Below are 17,114 nucleotides of genomic sequence, written 5' to 3' on the forward strand. Positions count from 1 at the left end.
TATTTGTAAATCATAGGTAACCAATGAGATCCTTCATTTCATATGCATCATTGAAAAAAACAAACAAACAAATCTGATTGTACAATCACGTTTGGAGGAGCTTGAGACGCAGCGGAGGGCGTGAGGACTAGACTGATATCAATCTGAATGGAAATACAGAGATGTATCATTCTGAATTTGCCAGGCAAGCCATTTCCAAATAATTTCCGAATAATACTTGGCCACACTTCTTCAGTACTTTACAAAGATGTGAGTCTGGTCACTAGTGAATCTCCCAGAGTTCAGATTGACGTGATTGACAGGAGAATTGGACAATCAGGGACACGCATGGTCTGTATCAAAATACATAATGAAAAAAGTATCACAAACGGCTGAAAAACGTCACAAATTTCTGCTAAATCAATGACTGAAACACTAAACTTTGTTAATCTGAGGTGAGAGAAACTGGATTTTGTTTGTAAATGTTAGATGGCCAATGAGTTCCTTTCTTTCACATGCATCACTGGAAAAAGCAAATCTGATTGCACGACCATGTTCTGGCTTGAGACACGACTGAGGGTGTGGGAACCAGACTGATATCCATCTGTGTAAAAATACAGAGTGATATTCTGAACAGGCTAGGAAAGAAAATACCTCTCCCATGGTAGGTAGTCTGCATAAAATCTGGTTAAATACATTAAACTTTTCTTTTTTCAGCTTTCTTTTAAAAATAACCTGGTGCATATCCAAACAAATTAGTCTACAAAATGACATTACATAGTCAAATTGTTTAAATTTGTAGACACGATTTATTAATTAATACACAACTGTAGACTCCACATACAAAAGTGACAAAGCTCCTCCCACAACACCATGAAATTTACATTATTTACATTTGTCAAGTTTTACACACTGCAGTGGCAGAAAGAGAAGAGGTTGCCTGAGGTCTGGTAAAAACATAGGAAAATACTGTCCGATATTGCATTTCAAAAGCAGAAAAGCTGAACAGTGTTGGTCACAGAATAATACTGAGGCTCAAGAGCAGAGGTGAGGTAATATCAGGTCAGTTGTAACGTTTAAAAGAGAATCCAGCATTCAGTGTACAATTACCAGAACCACAGTAAACTATGGAGAGTTGTAAAGTAGTGATTATATGAGGTACAGTTTAGTGTATTCACAGATAGAATCATATAAACAGAGCTCCTATACATTTTCAACTTTTTAGTCTATACCATTAAACTATATGCTGGTGAAAAGTGCACAGAATGAAGAATAATGTGCATTGAAATCTTGAAAAGTCAGCCATAACTTCCTGCTGCTGTCCCATGGTTGCCCATAGGACATATTGTTTGAAATTATGTATGAAAACTGGTAGAAATGCCAAAATGTGACTAGAAAATAATACTGCAGTGCATATTCATCGACAATAGTACATGTCCCCTCAAGGCTATCATACATGCACTATAATAAATGTATATTATTTGTGCACTGTGTAATTTATTCTTGGTGGAGAGTATGCCATCTCCATATATTGGAGATGTTATTGCTTAGTCAAATGTTCCACAGTATGTCATTAAATTTGGTGGCACCACTTGACCAAGTTACGAGTAAGATCTGGGGAGAGACAAGCCCTCTCACAGTAAGACTACATGCTTTTCAAGGTATTTCTGAGCAATAAAACATCCATAATGAAATGAGTGCTAGATGGTTGCTTTGTAGAACATTCCAGGCAAAGTAATAATATCGCCATGGAGACAAGCGGGAGGCAATAAGTCCATGAAAAAAGTTACACAGTGCTACTTTAACACAGAAAAGGATACAGTATAACCATGATCATAAAATTAGGGCTTCATTTTAAAGTTGCAGTATTTGAAATGTTTAAAGTCCATGCATAGGAACCCTGTGTACAAATGGACTACTGGTACAAAAAAAATTAGTAATCGTAGCATTTTCTCACATAGTGGTCAGTTTTGATCCAAAGCTTCTGAAATTATCCAGCTCTTCTCTCCCTTGCATTGCCATTCTTATTTTTGTCCCTTTTACACAGAAGGGCAATGCAGAGTTGTTCACTTAAAGCAACATCATACCTCCACATATGCATACATTTGTCATGCACATGATAGAATATAGTATGTTCTGATATCAAGCATCATTTCCACATACAGCTCCTCAGACCCCTCATTGGCCTTGTTTACTTCTCAGATTATTACGACTATAGAGTGAAAATGAGATTTGGCTAACGCACAGATGAAGCGTACATGCACGTGGTTAAGAGGGCCCTGAGCTGTAGAAATATCAGGCTAGCTCTCATGATGAAAAAGAAATAACTAACAAAAAAAACAATTAACATCAAATGGCATTTGATATTGCAAACAAATTCAGAACAAATGTTTCTCTTTTGAATATTGAAATATATATATACAAGAGATTATTCATGATAATCATAATTTGGTTTAGAATTTGACATTAAAGTGCTTTTGATGCCATCTACAATTGTTAATATGACTTCAACTCAGAAAACAATGTTGACTTGAATAGTTAAAGTGGGAGTATTACACTTCTATGAGGTATTAATTCTTAACACATTCCACATTGTTTTGAAAATGCTATATTCGCCATAAACAACATATTAAAATGTTTAATTAGGTTTTTTTTAATGCTTGTTAGCTAACCTCCTTTTGCTCCCTGCACTCTCCATTCAGAGTACTATCACAATACAATCAGCGTGCATTTTGCTAATGAAACTACTGCACATCACATCAGGTTTGTAAAGTTGTAGTGTAAAGTTTGTATCATGATTTAGTATATTTATGGAAAATTGTCATGTGGGACCATGTGCGACATGCTTGAGAGTCTTGTACAGGAATCGCTAATTGTAAAATCCACTCAAAATAATATAGAGTCTCACCCCATAACCGGTTAATTTTGCATGGATGAAAAAACAATAAATTAAACCAGTATAAAATATTTTGTGAAAAAGTCAATAAGTAATAACTCGTCAATTCTGAGTTGAAGTTATTTTAAGTCATGAAGATATTTGCAGTGTTCAAATGTTTACTTTTAAGTGCTAGAGTTGTACTAAAGTTTCATATGGAACCATTAAAACAGGGTCAGTTTTTTTCTCCCAGGGACATATGTGTAGTAACTCCACAATCATCTGATCCATGCCTCAGAACACGGGGCTTAACTGTCTACTTCCTTTGGGCAAAATACACATTGAAATTCCTGATGAACAATATCTAAAGAATAATGACAACCTTTATCGAAGAACAGTCCCGGCCGGTAAAGCAGAGTTGCATATATTCACTACTGTAAACACTGCACTGTTCTGATGGTACATAACACTATGGTAACACAGTGGGATACAGAGGGTCTGTTCACTGGCCCTCCTCCTCACGGAGGAACTGGAAGACGGAGGAGAAGTCCTTGTTAGCGTAGCCACGAGAGCACATGACCCTGAAGATCTGATGGGCCAGAGAGCCCAGAGGGATGGGTGAGCGTGTACTGGTGGCAGTGCTTTGGGCGAAACCCAGGTCCTACAACAAAACACACAAGACTATGTATAAGAATGTATTAATTTGATACACATGAACAAACAGGTGACTCAACCAGGGCCACATAGGTCAGATCTGTGCAGAGGTGACCTTGCTCACAGAAGGAAGGTATATTTTTCAAGGTAATTTTGAATAATATCTTCAGGGAAACAAGTAGATAGGGATTTACATAATTTCCTACTGCTTTAATAAATGAGCCAAAGCTGGCCCAATGCTATCAGACCATATTAATGTAGGTAGCATTTAGCAACACATAAGATGCAGGTTCTCCACCTAATATTCAAGTAGTGAAGCAATAAAATATGAAATATTTTCAGATGTGATGTAGTTGGATTTGGAATGTTGGAATATTTTGTTAAAAAGTCCACCATAGGGCTTCAATTCACAACTATTTAGCTATTAAATAAGTGTGGCAATTATTTTCTTCAATTAATAGATACGTTGTTAGATCTCTAAAGGCTCATGAATATGAGATTTGTACTAAATTAGACCCAGATATAGCTAAAGTGATGTACACTGACCATCAAAAACACAAGTTTTACACATTTCCTTTTAAATTTTATGTAATTACTGCTTTGTCTAAATAATTAAACCTACAATGACATGTTTAGGATTTTGTGTATCCATAGGTTTCAGCTTCTTGTCACATGCAACATTTTAATAACTTTTTCCCATTCCAAAGATCTACTACACCACAATTGTGAATTGCTAAAGCAACAGTCCTTTTTGGCATTCTGAAACCCATGGATAGATCCGGTAATTATCATTATGTTTGTTGATTATTTTGACGATTCATTGAGATTTATCAATGAGCTAGTTTCAGCCCTACTCTAAGGTCACTGGGCAGAAGTGGTGTAGTGCAGTGTGCAAAGTGTATTAACAGCCACTTAACTCTTGTTTCAAAGGCTGATGTGAGTCTGGTGCTCTGGTAATGCAGGAGCCGTAAAGTGAACGCAAGCCACAGATGGAGAAGTGAAAGGGGGTAGCACACCACAAAAGAGCCATCAGCAGAGCACAAAGACAATCCCAGGCAGACAAAGCAGAGCCCCAGGAGAGATCAGGGGGAAATCAGTAACTAAACACTGTCACACTCCATTTTACTACCCTCATCATGAGCCCACAGAGCCCAGACCCACTGTGAGCACATGCTACTTTCTCTATACTTTTACAGCTGGGACAGTTTACAATAGGGATCACTGTGTTGTAGCCCGACAGTTGAAGAGGCATGAGGCTGAAGTTCTAATGCAGGAGAAGTTTATTTAACCTCAGTACAGCACCCCACACCGGGAGACCTGAACCCTCAAAACATTGTGACAGTACTATCCATTCTAGTCTAGTGCAGCCCAGTCTGGCTGTACTGCTATTGTAGAGAGTATCTGATGATGGAGCCCAAAATAAGAAGGGCTGAGCTGGCAGTGTGGGGCTGGCACAGAAATGCAATTTCTCTATCACAATGGTCTTCATTCAAAAAAAGTACAATTTTCTCACACAGAGACTGAGATTGAGTTGAGACTAAATAGGGACAAGGTGTGGTTTTAACTATATAACTTTCCTGGGATCTGCCATTTGTCTCCATGGAATTGTATTGTGCCACAGTATGGCATTGAACTTATTCATTTTGCATTTATACAATTACATGTTTTTTACTGCTAAAAGGAGCACTAGAACTGTGAATGGGATTACCTTTTCACTGATCTTAACTTGACCTAGTTGCTCTTCATAATGGCAGTGATAGATATAATTAAGTGATCCCAAAAATTATAGTTATTTTGTCAACCAACTAGGACGCATGGCCAAAGATAGTATTGATATAAAGTGCAAAGTTATAGTAGATAACATAAATTATTACTTAAGTAGAATAAAAGTAAATTAAAGTAGTAATGCAATTTTCTAATTAAAGCCCAATGACTTATAGTGAGAAAGTAGCTCCACATATTACAGTACCTTGGCCATGAGTGTGGTGCCAAAGCCACCTTGGTAGTTGTTTGCAGACGGGACCCCCTCCATGACTCCAGGCACTGGGTTGTAGGTATCACTAGACCAGCAGCGGCCAGACGACATGTTCAGGACCTGGGCCAGGAGCTTTGGGTCTAGGCCCAGTCTGAAGGAGAGACACAACCAAAATAAAATATATGAAGAGTTTATCTGCAATTTTTAATCAATCAATATTTATTGATAAAATCTGTAGAAAATGGTAACAAAAGAAACAAACAAAAGAAAGTGTTGACGTTTTTTAAAAACTGAGATATCTGTATTGCAGTTTAACCTTAAGTGTATTTGGTTGGAAAGTGAGGTAATAGATATATATTTTTCCCATTAGCAAAGCCAACTGAGTATATTATATATTTACCCCAGATGCCTTTCCTTTCACAACCTGGTATATTACAGTGACTGGAGTGTGCAATGGATTAATTGACTTATCCTGACACTTTGCACTTCAGATGAGGTTTGAGGTGGCTACCTTTTAGTTTTAGGGCAAATGCTCACCAACAACCTTACGGTCAAGAATAAGAAAATAAACACGAGGGCTGAACAAATGGGGATAAATATAAAATTAACAAGCCTTGCAGTTGTGTATTAATAATAGGATTCTTTTGAAATTTCAAATTTTAAACTCGCCCAGAAGAATTGGCAAAAATACTGAAATATGAACTGACAAACTAATACAAGAATAACATTTAAGAATATGTTTGTACAATTGCAGTTTTTGTAATTGATCTTATAGCCCTAATAAATATCTAAACTGAAATTGAACATTCTGTATCCAATTAATTTCAACTACTACAGATTTTCCCTTATTACACTGCACTACCATAGATAAATAAATAAAAACGTGTGATCGGTGATAGAAGACATTTTGTGGCCAGTCTGGACAGGAGCAGGAGAAATATGAGTGCAGAATCCAGAAACGGCGCTGACCCCTGTTGTACCCCGCCCGGCCCATTCCTCACGGATACTGCCTCAGCGCTGTGTAATGTGGCCTAATGCACTATTGATGTTTAGCACCCGGGCTATCCCTCATCAAGCCTTTGAGCAGCAGAGAGAAAGTGGAGGAGTGGAGTGGTTAAGCAGTCAACAGCAGCCATAAAACTCACAGTGCAGCGATACAAAAGGCTACACTAGAGTCTCTGTCCCCCCAGTCTGTCAGTGTGACAAGGTCTATTATACTGCAATATTTCCAATGAGCTTTGTCTAAAGCCAGCAATTGAATACTTTGATGATGTTTTAATCCTTATGCAAAAGTAAAACAAAGCGTAACATCACATATTACAAAAGACATACTTTTTCAAGGTATTTAACCCCTTACAAATTCAGCCTTATGAAATCTGTGTCTAAAACTAAACCTATGTCAACCCTTTGGAACGCTAACAAATGGCTGGGCTCTTTGTGAAGATGAGGCGCTGTAGTTTTGGCCCTTTTTGATCTACTCTCATTAAAAATGAGAACAAGCTTTGTACAGAGTAATATCAAATCTCAAATCCTGTTTGGATTATTAATGGTAAACAAAAGGATAGGTATAGCTGGAGTCTGGAGGGATGGTAAACAGTAGATAGAACATTTGTTGGGTTTTGACAGTTCCCATGTAAAAGCTGAAGCATATATCACTAAAATTTTAATTTAGGCACTTGTAATTGTGGAATTCCAATTAAAGTCCTATTCATTTTTTGTGAATTTTAGGGTTCCTTTTTATTTGTGGGTTTGGAGTAAAAACTGGTCCAGATTCTTCCCAGAGGGTTGATTTGACTGAAAATAAGTGGGTTACAGCTTCATAGTTTCCATTTATCAGATGGTAGACAAAAAGAATAATAAGAAAATTTAGAGTCTGAAGGCCCCCTGGCACTTATGAGACTATAACATATGGAGATCACCATATCATATTTTGTTCACTGTAAAACACAATTCTTGATCTCAACAAACTTCATAATAGAAATGGGTTTATTAGCTTTTTGTTCCAAAATGCAGAACTGATGGGCCCCGCCTCTTCATTATGGCATTTCACTGTAGCAAGGGATTTTTATGTACATGTTTTTACTGCTGAAAAATTGTTATGTGACATTTTTGAACCCTATGCATGTGTCAGAGTGTGACTTTTTTGAATAAACACATGCAGAGCAGTTGGTGGAGATGGGTGGTAGGTGAAAACAAAACTTAAACTTCAGGACAATACAGGATTACTCAAACATGTAGAATCACAATGAAAATAGTCTTCTGATTCTGATTCTGAAAAACAGCTTAGAGTAAAGTAATGATGAGTAAAAACGGTTATAACATGGTTAAAATTACATAAAGGTTGATTTTATATTAATAAAATGATTGAGACAAAACAGTAGCTTGAGTAGCAATAGTGTTACTAAATTGTAAAATACTGAATATATTACCAAATAGTGAATAGTGTGGCTTCCAAATAATGCAATACTGGAAAAAGTACAAAGTATAAAGAGTGGTATAATAAAACGTTAACCTGTCTTTGCATGTTTGTACGATCACATTTCAGTTAGTGGACATAAAGGGCTTTTGTGCATCACATTGCAGCTATAGAAATTTGCACCCATTTCAATATGAATGTGCAGTCCCACAAACTGATTTGAACTTTACTGGTGTTTATTAGACAAAGAAATAAGTATTTTAAACTGCCAAATCATTTTAGTGTCTTCATTGTCTCTACTGTTCCATTGTTATGTTCATAGCCAAGACGCTTCACCCACTATAAAGCAATCTTTTTATAGCATTTCTGTGCTGTACCAGCTCCAGATCAGCCCTTGTTATTTTGGCCTATGTCATAAGAAGTATAATACTCCTTACAACAGAGGCATAGTCACACTGGACTAGACTGGAATGGACAGCACTATCACAATGTGTTGAGAGTTCATGTCTCCAGTTGCTGGATCCTGTACTAAAGGTAAATACATTTAGATTAACTCATGCCACTTCTCTTTAACTTTGGGGCTACTGCATTTATATCCAATGTCTGATATTTTGGCTGAGGCTCACAAGCTGAAGTAAAATTACAATAAAGTTCACAGATTAAAATGTATAACACAATATATTTTTTCTGATACAATTTAATCTTCCATATGTATTCCATTCACTTGATAACCAATACTAATGGGACAAGATTCTGTGTCACAAGATCTTGCAAACAAGGCCGTGCACACAAAGGGAAAATCATGTGTGCAAAATCTTCCCATTTAGTTTGCATTTGGCTTTGAGCAGAAAAAGGTGCTGATTATGTGCTGATCTGGTAATACAATTTGAGAAGCTATAGTTCCAAAAATAGTACTACAATGACAGCGCAAGTATTAAATAGCAATTGTGAGGCCAAAATTGTGAATTGGATCGCCTAATTTGTTAATCATAAATTGTTTCAAAATGTCATCTTGTCTCATTCTCGAAGACCCACTCTAGAGAGAAAATTGTGTTTTCTTGTGTGTACGAAAACATCAGCCAGTATCACGGTCTCTCATACCAATAATAGCACCAATATATCAGCCATCTACTTGTACAGACTAATGCAAAAGTATAAGTCATGACACATTAACATATTCATTCTGGTGACTGACAGTAAAAGAAAACAGAAGTTGTTGTGATTATTAAATAGCTTTCTAGTTAGTACACAAGCAGCGTCTGGACAAAATGGCCAAAGTAGAACAATACCCATAAAGAAAGTGGGTTCTTCCACAGTTAATAAGCCCGGCGCAGACAGCCTTAGAGTGGGCTGGTGTTACTGGGGTGCCACTCCAGCCACTACACTGTCTGTGGCTTTGCTTGTCACTGCACATTTTGGGACATTACAGTTTGAGTGCACCACAACAAGGCCGTGCGCCGCCTTCACTGGGCCTTGACTGCATACACCATAACACAGAGCCTGATGCCTGCTCATGGACGGCCCCTCCCTCCTCCTCCGCCAACGCCGCACAGGACCGCACGTTTAAGAGCTGTCTCGCGACTAATTAAGAATGGCAATGGCATTAAGCCGCTCCATTCTCCGGGGTTCTCTTTGTGTCTGCGGTGCTGGCTTTTAACTGCTCTAATGTTTTGGAAATGTGGCCTGACTGACGCACGTCTTAACAGGGAGGCTCGCTCATGATGGCGTCTCTTATTTTGGTTATTTACGAGACGAGCACAAGAGGAACAAATAAAACTACAAGCTATAATGCCACTCATAAGTCTTTCAAATCAGACCATTTACACTACCTACTTTTGGTAATACTATTTCTAACTACAGTGCTACATGATTTTTCATGCATACTTCATTGCTGAGCTGCAATAAATAAATAGCAGTCTATTGTAGTCTGTCATTTGTAGTCTATTGATCCACAAAAATGATTGTTCCAGCTATCATTTATTGAATAATAGGTCGATATAGTAATTATCATGACAGGGCTACTAGAGCTTTCAAATGTAACGGTTGTCATTCTTCCACCCATTTACCTCAACATTACACATCACATCATTCATTTCTATATAATGCTTCTTAAAGCTCCTTCACAAAAACGATGCTCTTTTAGATGGCGTTTGCCACTGTGACTCGCCGGCTCTCCTCCCCCTCCAGCACTGTGTGCTCTTGGGGGGACATATGTTTGACGGCCCCTCCCTGTGTTCTGGGTCAGTGGCTGAAAAGGTTAGCAGTGGTGGCGGTGCTACAATAAAGCGCGGCGGAGCGAGTGCGTCGCTTGTTATTGGGCCCGGAGACGCTGACGGACGGGGCCTGTTGTCCTCTGTTAACGATAAATCAATAAAGTTCCCGCCTGCCTGGGGTGAAGCGTAATCTGCGTGGAGAGAGAAACATGTCATGGTTTAACAAGATTGACATGGATAAACAAGGGAGGACATGGATATGGTTAGCATGTAGCTGTGCGAACGCTAATGTGATTATGTCAAATGAACTGGCGAAAGAAAACAATCTACACAGCAGGATTCATGCAGGGTCCATGCAATCAAAATGGCATGGCACCTCAACAAATATGAGTAAATAGAGCCCCTTGTCACTTAATACTTGTATACAGGGATGGTTTAGCCATTATTTGTTACTGTGCAAGTCTTTTATGCCCATGTTTCATTCCCACTTTATCATCAGTGCATCACAATTGTCTTTTTGAACAGAGTAGATGAGTAAATATATTCATGTATATCCCAGAGAATTACATTTTGTTATTATTTATACAAAAGCGAAAGGTTAATTTCTAAACTTCAAAATAAATTTGGTCTCTTCTACGTACATTAAAAGGCAAATAGCAGTTATAAGCCACAAATACAAGACAAATATTGGCTCAATCAGCTCAAATCGGCTCAATCAGCTCAAAAAAATCTATATTGGACCATGTCTATTTGAATGTTTTCTAAAAATCACAGCCATAGGCAAAAAACAACAATATGTCAAAAATAGACCCTTACGGTGTTTCCAAACAGAACCTCGTTTGTACCCTTCTCCAATGCATTTTCAATGGGAGGAGTCAACAACATGACAATCAACTTTCTGCATTCTGTTGAGAATTTGGGAAAGACCGTTTTTACATGAGATACCCCGTCTGTCACAACCGACCACACATACACACACAAGTGAAGTTTCCTGCCCGGGGACACAATGACAGTATGGTCTCTGTCTAGTTGGTGGGCAAATTCTGCAGCACTGTCTTTAAAATGAGCCAGTTGTGTTTTTCCACATTTTTTTAAGGTCAAAAGTTATTCCTCATGCATTCTGAGCATGCTAATTATTCACCACGGTGAGTTTATAAGCTCTTTTCGCAACTCTCAGGCCAGAGCAGAGTTTTGTCATTATGCCAACAACATCTAGCATGCTATCCATGCACTTCCTGGACAATAAAGCACTTTATAATTAGATGCAGACAGTACATAGCAGACTTATTTATTATACAATATATCTGCAATGGGGCAAGACAAACTTTGATCAAATACATTGAAATAATTGGGCACAGGGCCTTTAATAGGCCAAAACACACATCACAAAAGGATAGAGAGCTAGTGAATATCTTGTCACTTGCAGGAGGAAGGAGTGTGCGACTATGTTTCTAGAGACATTACAGAGCTAATGAGCACATCTCCTCTCACACAGGAGTTTACGGGGCCATTTACACACTCAAGCAGCACTTTCATCTGCATCACTGTGCATTCGCAACTTTATTACAGCCCAAACAGCCGTGTGGGAGCGAAACCTTAATGTGACGGTGTCTTTCATTAGTGCAAATGTAAATTAACAAATGGTGGTTCCACTGTGAAGAAAGGCTGTTTAATCTGAACTTGTGAATCTCTGCTGTGCCATACCAGCTAAACAAAATGAGTTATATTTGAAAATCTTCTGTGATTTTAAGATATGACACAAAGTGCGCAGACCATAGACAGAAGAACAATTTGCAACGATTATCTTTCACACTCACATGAAGGACAAAGCCGCCACACTCACAGTTTTCAAAAAAGTTTTTATACAAGCGGAGTACAGCAAAAGAGTTATACGATCCAAAAGCGTGTTATAATGAAAACGAATACAAGAGGATATGACGTGAGTGCTGTAAGCAGCCTCTCCAGAGAAATGTGCATTAAATCCAGCTTGATCCACATGTGTGGTGTATTCACTCAATATAAACTGATAGTAAGGAGCCAGTTAAAGTCCTTGTAGCCATGATGATACATGGCACTGGTGACAATCATAGGTTTCCAACATGTACTTTGTGATTTGAGGTTTTGAAGCCGTGACTCCACAAATGGTAGTAACAAAATCACAATGACCACACAGACATGAGAAGAACCACCACAAATAATCACTTTTAAGAAGCACTACTCGGACCACATCTCCCCAAACTCATGTAGTGGCAAATCAGGTTTAGAATGGAGCTTAAAATGCTCTAGTGCAGCCGGCCTTAGGGCTGCATGGGCAATAAGGCTATAAAACTTTTAATTGTGGTTGTGACGACCTGATTATATTTAATGATAGTGAGATCCTATATTCCTACTCTCAAACATGTAAGAGGCTGAACACATTTTACAACAGAGGGTGGAGCTTGGAGCAGAGCTGATGCACCATGGTGACTCAGGCCATGCTATAAGCAACTGCCATGGACTCAATAGACAATAGTCTACTGAGTATCATGCAAAAGCTGCAACAGGGAAATGTTTATGAAATTGAATATGAATAAAACAATAACTAGTCACCAGAGTGAGTTACTGTTAGTGTGAACATATCTCTGTAGCGTTTTTCCTCAGCCTGATTGTGACAAAGCCTTGCTCAACTCGGAACGGTCGACTGCGTGCACAAATGACAAGGCCAGATGAAGGGATTAAAAGACAGAGTGACACAAAGCAAACAGAGCCTACACCGGGGGAGTGTGTATGCGTGTAGGGAGCAGTCATAATTGTCATGCCAGGCCATCCTCTGCTCTCACAGAACGCCACGCGCGGCTGAACACAGCCTGGCTCCATCTGAGATCAACAAATTAGCTCCAAAACTGTGTGAGACTGTGTGAGAGTGTGTGAGAGAGTGTGTGAGGGGGTGTGTGGGGGTGTGCGTGTGTGAGTGCGTGTGTGAGTGCCTGTGAGTGAGTGTGTGTGAAGCCAGGTAAAGCACACATGTGACAAAAGGCCAATGCTTCAGTCTGGGATGAGACAGTGTGACTAAATTGGCTGCGAGTGTTTCTTTGCATATGGGAGTGGCGGCAGTGCACCATGGGAGATACATGGCGGTGCCTTTGGATAGCAAAAGTGGGTTGGAGGGGCTACAACAGTGAAAGGAGATAGTGGGATGTGAGCAGAGCTAGGCTAGGTTAGCATAATTAATAATGAGCAACGATCTCTAAAATATCCTAGACCAGGACTAAACCCAGACTAGAACAGGACTAAAGCAAGTCTACATCAGGACTAAACTAAGCTCAAAGGACAAAACACCATCGATTAAAGACCTACAGTCCTACACTGCACAATTATTGTTGTTTGTTGTTGTTTATTATTTAATGAAGGAACAATGCATATTAAGAACAGAGGCATGGGGAACGAATCCCACACCTGTAAATATGCAGGATTATAGCCAGTACTAATTTTCATCCTTTGTCCCTTCCTAGAAAAATTATGTCAACATTTCCAAATAACACTTTCACTTTAACTATTATTTATGATGTAGCCACATTTGAAATTAACTCCCAAAAAGCACTTACCTCTTTAAAAACAAATTTGAAATCAACAGCATGACAACATCTCCTATAAAAGCTATTTATGTCCTGTAGTGTTTTAGATATCAATTTTCTGAGACTTGGGATTTACATTTGTGCCGTGCAGAGTGAAGCGGTGTAAATGGGAGTGCCCATATTTCAGCCTTATTCTACTGTGGTCTTATTTATGTGTGCACCCTGGACGACTGTGCTCCCTCCTCTGCACAGATAAATCAGAGCTTACACAGGAGCCCCATCACTGCAGCTAAACGGGAAACACCACACGGCATAAATCCACACTTATGGAATGAGTCGCCTAATCAGTTATATAGAAGGGGAGGGATTAAAGATAGCAGAGGGAAGTGATCATCTGGGGAAGAAATAACCAAACAAAAAGTGGTATTGAGTCGGGGGGGGGGGGGGGGGGGGGGGGATATTTGGGTTAAAAAACCCAATTATACCACTACTGTATTATATCTGTACATTAGTGTTATGTGTTTGGACCCCCTAGAAAATGAGATGGCATATGTAAAGAGAAATTCCAACAATATCAAAACTGAACATAATTAGTGTTAGACCAATATATCAGCTAAGTATTGGTATCGACCGATATTCACATGTTTGAGTAATACTGATCAAAATTGGTACCAGTTGACCGATATTGCCCTCTGCTAATGAAAGGCTTAACCCTGCCTCCCCTTCGCACATGCAGGAAGAAAACAGCTCCGTGGAAAGGGCAGCGATCTGGGATAGAGATGTGCTGCTGCTGTATTAAACTGTTATCCTGTCTTTATTCTGAGTCAAAAGGCCCAGTACAGACAACGTTATGGTCTTTTAAAGACACTATATCAGTTTTTGACAATATGTTTGCTTGAATAAATTTGCGACTATTCACTCATGACCTGTCACTTGTGCAATGCTTTTATCAGACTTGCCTTGTTTGCCTCCTAACTGATCAGTTTAGACGTATTTGCTGTCTTCAAGTTAGGTTTAATTGCTCACAGGCTCTCTTCTCCTCCACTTAACAGAGTGCAGGCAGCTGAGGAGGAGGGAGGAGGACTAGAGACTTTACTAAACAAAACAAGAAATTGTCAGGATGGAAAAATACTTTGACTCTAGTATAGAATAATTAGGCCCATCTCTAAACATACTGAATAATATGGCTATGCAATTTTGTGTAGTTTAAAATAACAAATTATATATAGAAAAAACATCGTCCCAATATTGGTTATCAGTTAGCTGTTGAAATCTGTGTATGAGCGTTGCTGTCCTTTTTCACAGACTGTGATATTGGACTGGTACTCAGTTTCAGAAACTACACTGAGCCCAAATATTGGAATTAAATCTGAGGAAGAAAATATAAAAAGAATACAAGTAAAATATATCATATGCATGGGTTTCAGAGTGACGAAAAATAGCAATTAATGATTCAAAAAACATACCTTTTGATTTAAAACTGTAAAAAATGTCTCCTATAATCAGAAGTTGAAACCCATGAAAAATGTAAATCTCCAATCATTAAAATCCCACATTGTAACTTTTTTAAATCAAAAAGTAGACAGAAATAATGTCATGTTTTTGTTTTGTTTTTTTAAATTACACTGAAAAACTCGCATCTCCACAAACCTGACTCTTCTTCGGCCAGGACGATGCCCTTGACCTTCTCCTGTTTGTTTCCATGGAGATGTTGTTCCTTTGGCTGTAATCTTCCAGATTGTAGAATGAAATGTATTTATCTCTATGGAGAAGGCTCTCAAGTATGTTTTAAACTTTTTCATTTCTTAACTATTATTTGAAAGAAGTGGAGAGTAGTGCCACTTGCTGCATGTTACCAGTTGTGGTAGATTCACTCACTACACACACATATTCAGTTTGGGCAGTTTTAGCCTGTGAATTATCCCTAATGTGTGGTGATGAGGTCATTATCTGGTTAGGGATGAGTACACTGACAGCTTTGTGATAGAGGTCTATCAACAGATGGAAATCAGGACAACAGGCCCTGCCCACTCATCCATCTCACTCAAACAGATACACCCCTTTTTATGACACAAACACACACCCCAATCCTCTCTGGAGTGGGCCCTTCTCTGCTAAATAATGACTTTAATATACCAGATTCAGGGTGTTCTGAAAGACCAACTGGCTTTTGTGCAGCTCTATACTCTGCTTATAGATGATGTCTTAAGTCAACTAAATTTGAATTAATTGAATAATTATTGAATTTACATTTAAGGATTTATGTGGAGCCTAGTACTTCCTAGTACTTTTTTGTATAAATAGCTCCTGTATTAGTTGTTTGGGTATGATACATGGTTGGATCATGGAGATTAGGCCAGTAGTCGACTAAAGAAATTCATGGTTGACTAAAGACATGTCTTGCAGATTGATTAGAGGACTTAAAAAGGGCCAGAACAAAAGCTCTCAAAACTTTTCTGTATCTTTATGTATCTGATCTAAATTGCACTCACAGGACTACAACTGCACTGAAATAATTGCAATAAACAATAATCTATACAGAAAAATTTACTAGGTGTTTATGCAAAAACATTAAACTTACATTTTGAGTTTAATCTGTCTTTTTACAAAAAATAGCAAAAGACAAAGTTTAAATCTATCAACTGGACAAATTATTGTAGGAGTGAAGACATTTGCTACTCATCCAAGCCATTTCTTCAGTTCTGGTCAGATTGCTGGTGGACACTGCCTTATATCTATCTGAAGGGAGGGGCTAACCATACTGAAACTGTAAACAGCTATTGTCTCCAGTTTCAGCTGAAACTACCCTATTTAACCTTTAATGACTCTGCTATTGCTATTGTTTTCTTTGTTTGGGTCTGAGGATGGAGTTATAGATGGGGGATAGATGATGTCTAAGGCCCCCATTCCTGTTTAAGGAAGGACCGTCTTTCCTCACAAAAATAGCTTCTTTAACTCCCGTCTCAAACCATTTCTTTTTTCTGGCTAAAATCTGAATCTCACTGTCTTCAAAGGAGTGGTTAGTGGCTTTGAGATGGAGATGTAACGTCTTCACTCCTACAACAATTTGTCCAGTTGACAGATTTAAACTTCGTCTTTTGCTATGGCTCAGACCTGGACGACTGAGGGATTACACAGACAATACAAAAAATATTATATTTTCAACTAACTACTTCACTTCTTTATGCTGTTCTTCCTTATAAATCCTTATAATATAAATAAAATGATTAGTTGACTAATACAAGTTTTGGTCTAATGCTCTACAGAGATACTGAAAGGTTTTGAGAACTTTTGCCACTTTCATGCCACTGTCCCCACTGTAAACTAATAGACACACAAAGTATGTCTTTAGTAAACCAATCATTTTTTTAGTCGACACAGCCCTAGATATGTGAATCTACAGAATCACCGTTTACAGTTAGGATATCTAAATGTAATGATCAAAACA

General features: G+C 38.4%; 1 protein-coding gene across 1 annotated transcript in view; it reads right to left on the reverse strand.

Annotated features, from left to right (window-relative positions):
- Positions 1–770: 770 nt before the first annotated feature.
- LOC117378653 (3-hydroxyisobutyrate dehydrogenase, mitochondrial-like) overlaps positions 771–17,114 on the reverse strand; it is a 44,239-nt gene continuing 27,895 nt past the window's right edge. Inside the window, exons 7-8 of the mRNA XM_033975298.2 lie at positions 5,478–5,634; positions 771–3,515 (exon numbers count right to left, since the gene is read on the reverse strand). Of these exons, the coding sequence (XP_033831189.1) occupies positions 3,357–3,515; positions 5,478–5,634 (316 nt within the window). The 3' untranslated portion in view covers positions 771–3,356. The remainder of the gene's footprint in view (positions 3,516–5,477; positions 5,635–17,114) is intronic.

The sequence above is a fragment of the Periophthalmus magnuspinnatus genome, chromosome 11 (assembly GCF_009829125.3).
Source record: "Periophthalmus magnuspinnatus isolate fPerMag1 chromosome 11, fPerMag1.2.pri, whole genome shotgun sequence".
Taxonomy (NCBI): Eukaryota; Metazoa; Chordata; class Actinopteri; order Gobiiformes; family Gobiidae; genus Periophthalmus; species Periophthalmus magnuspinnatus.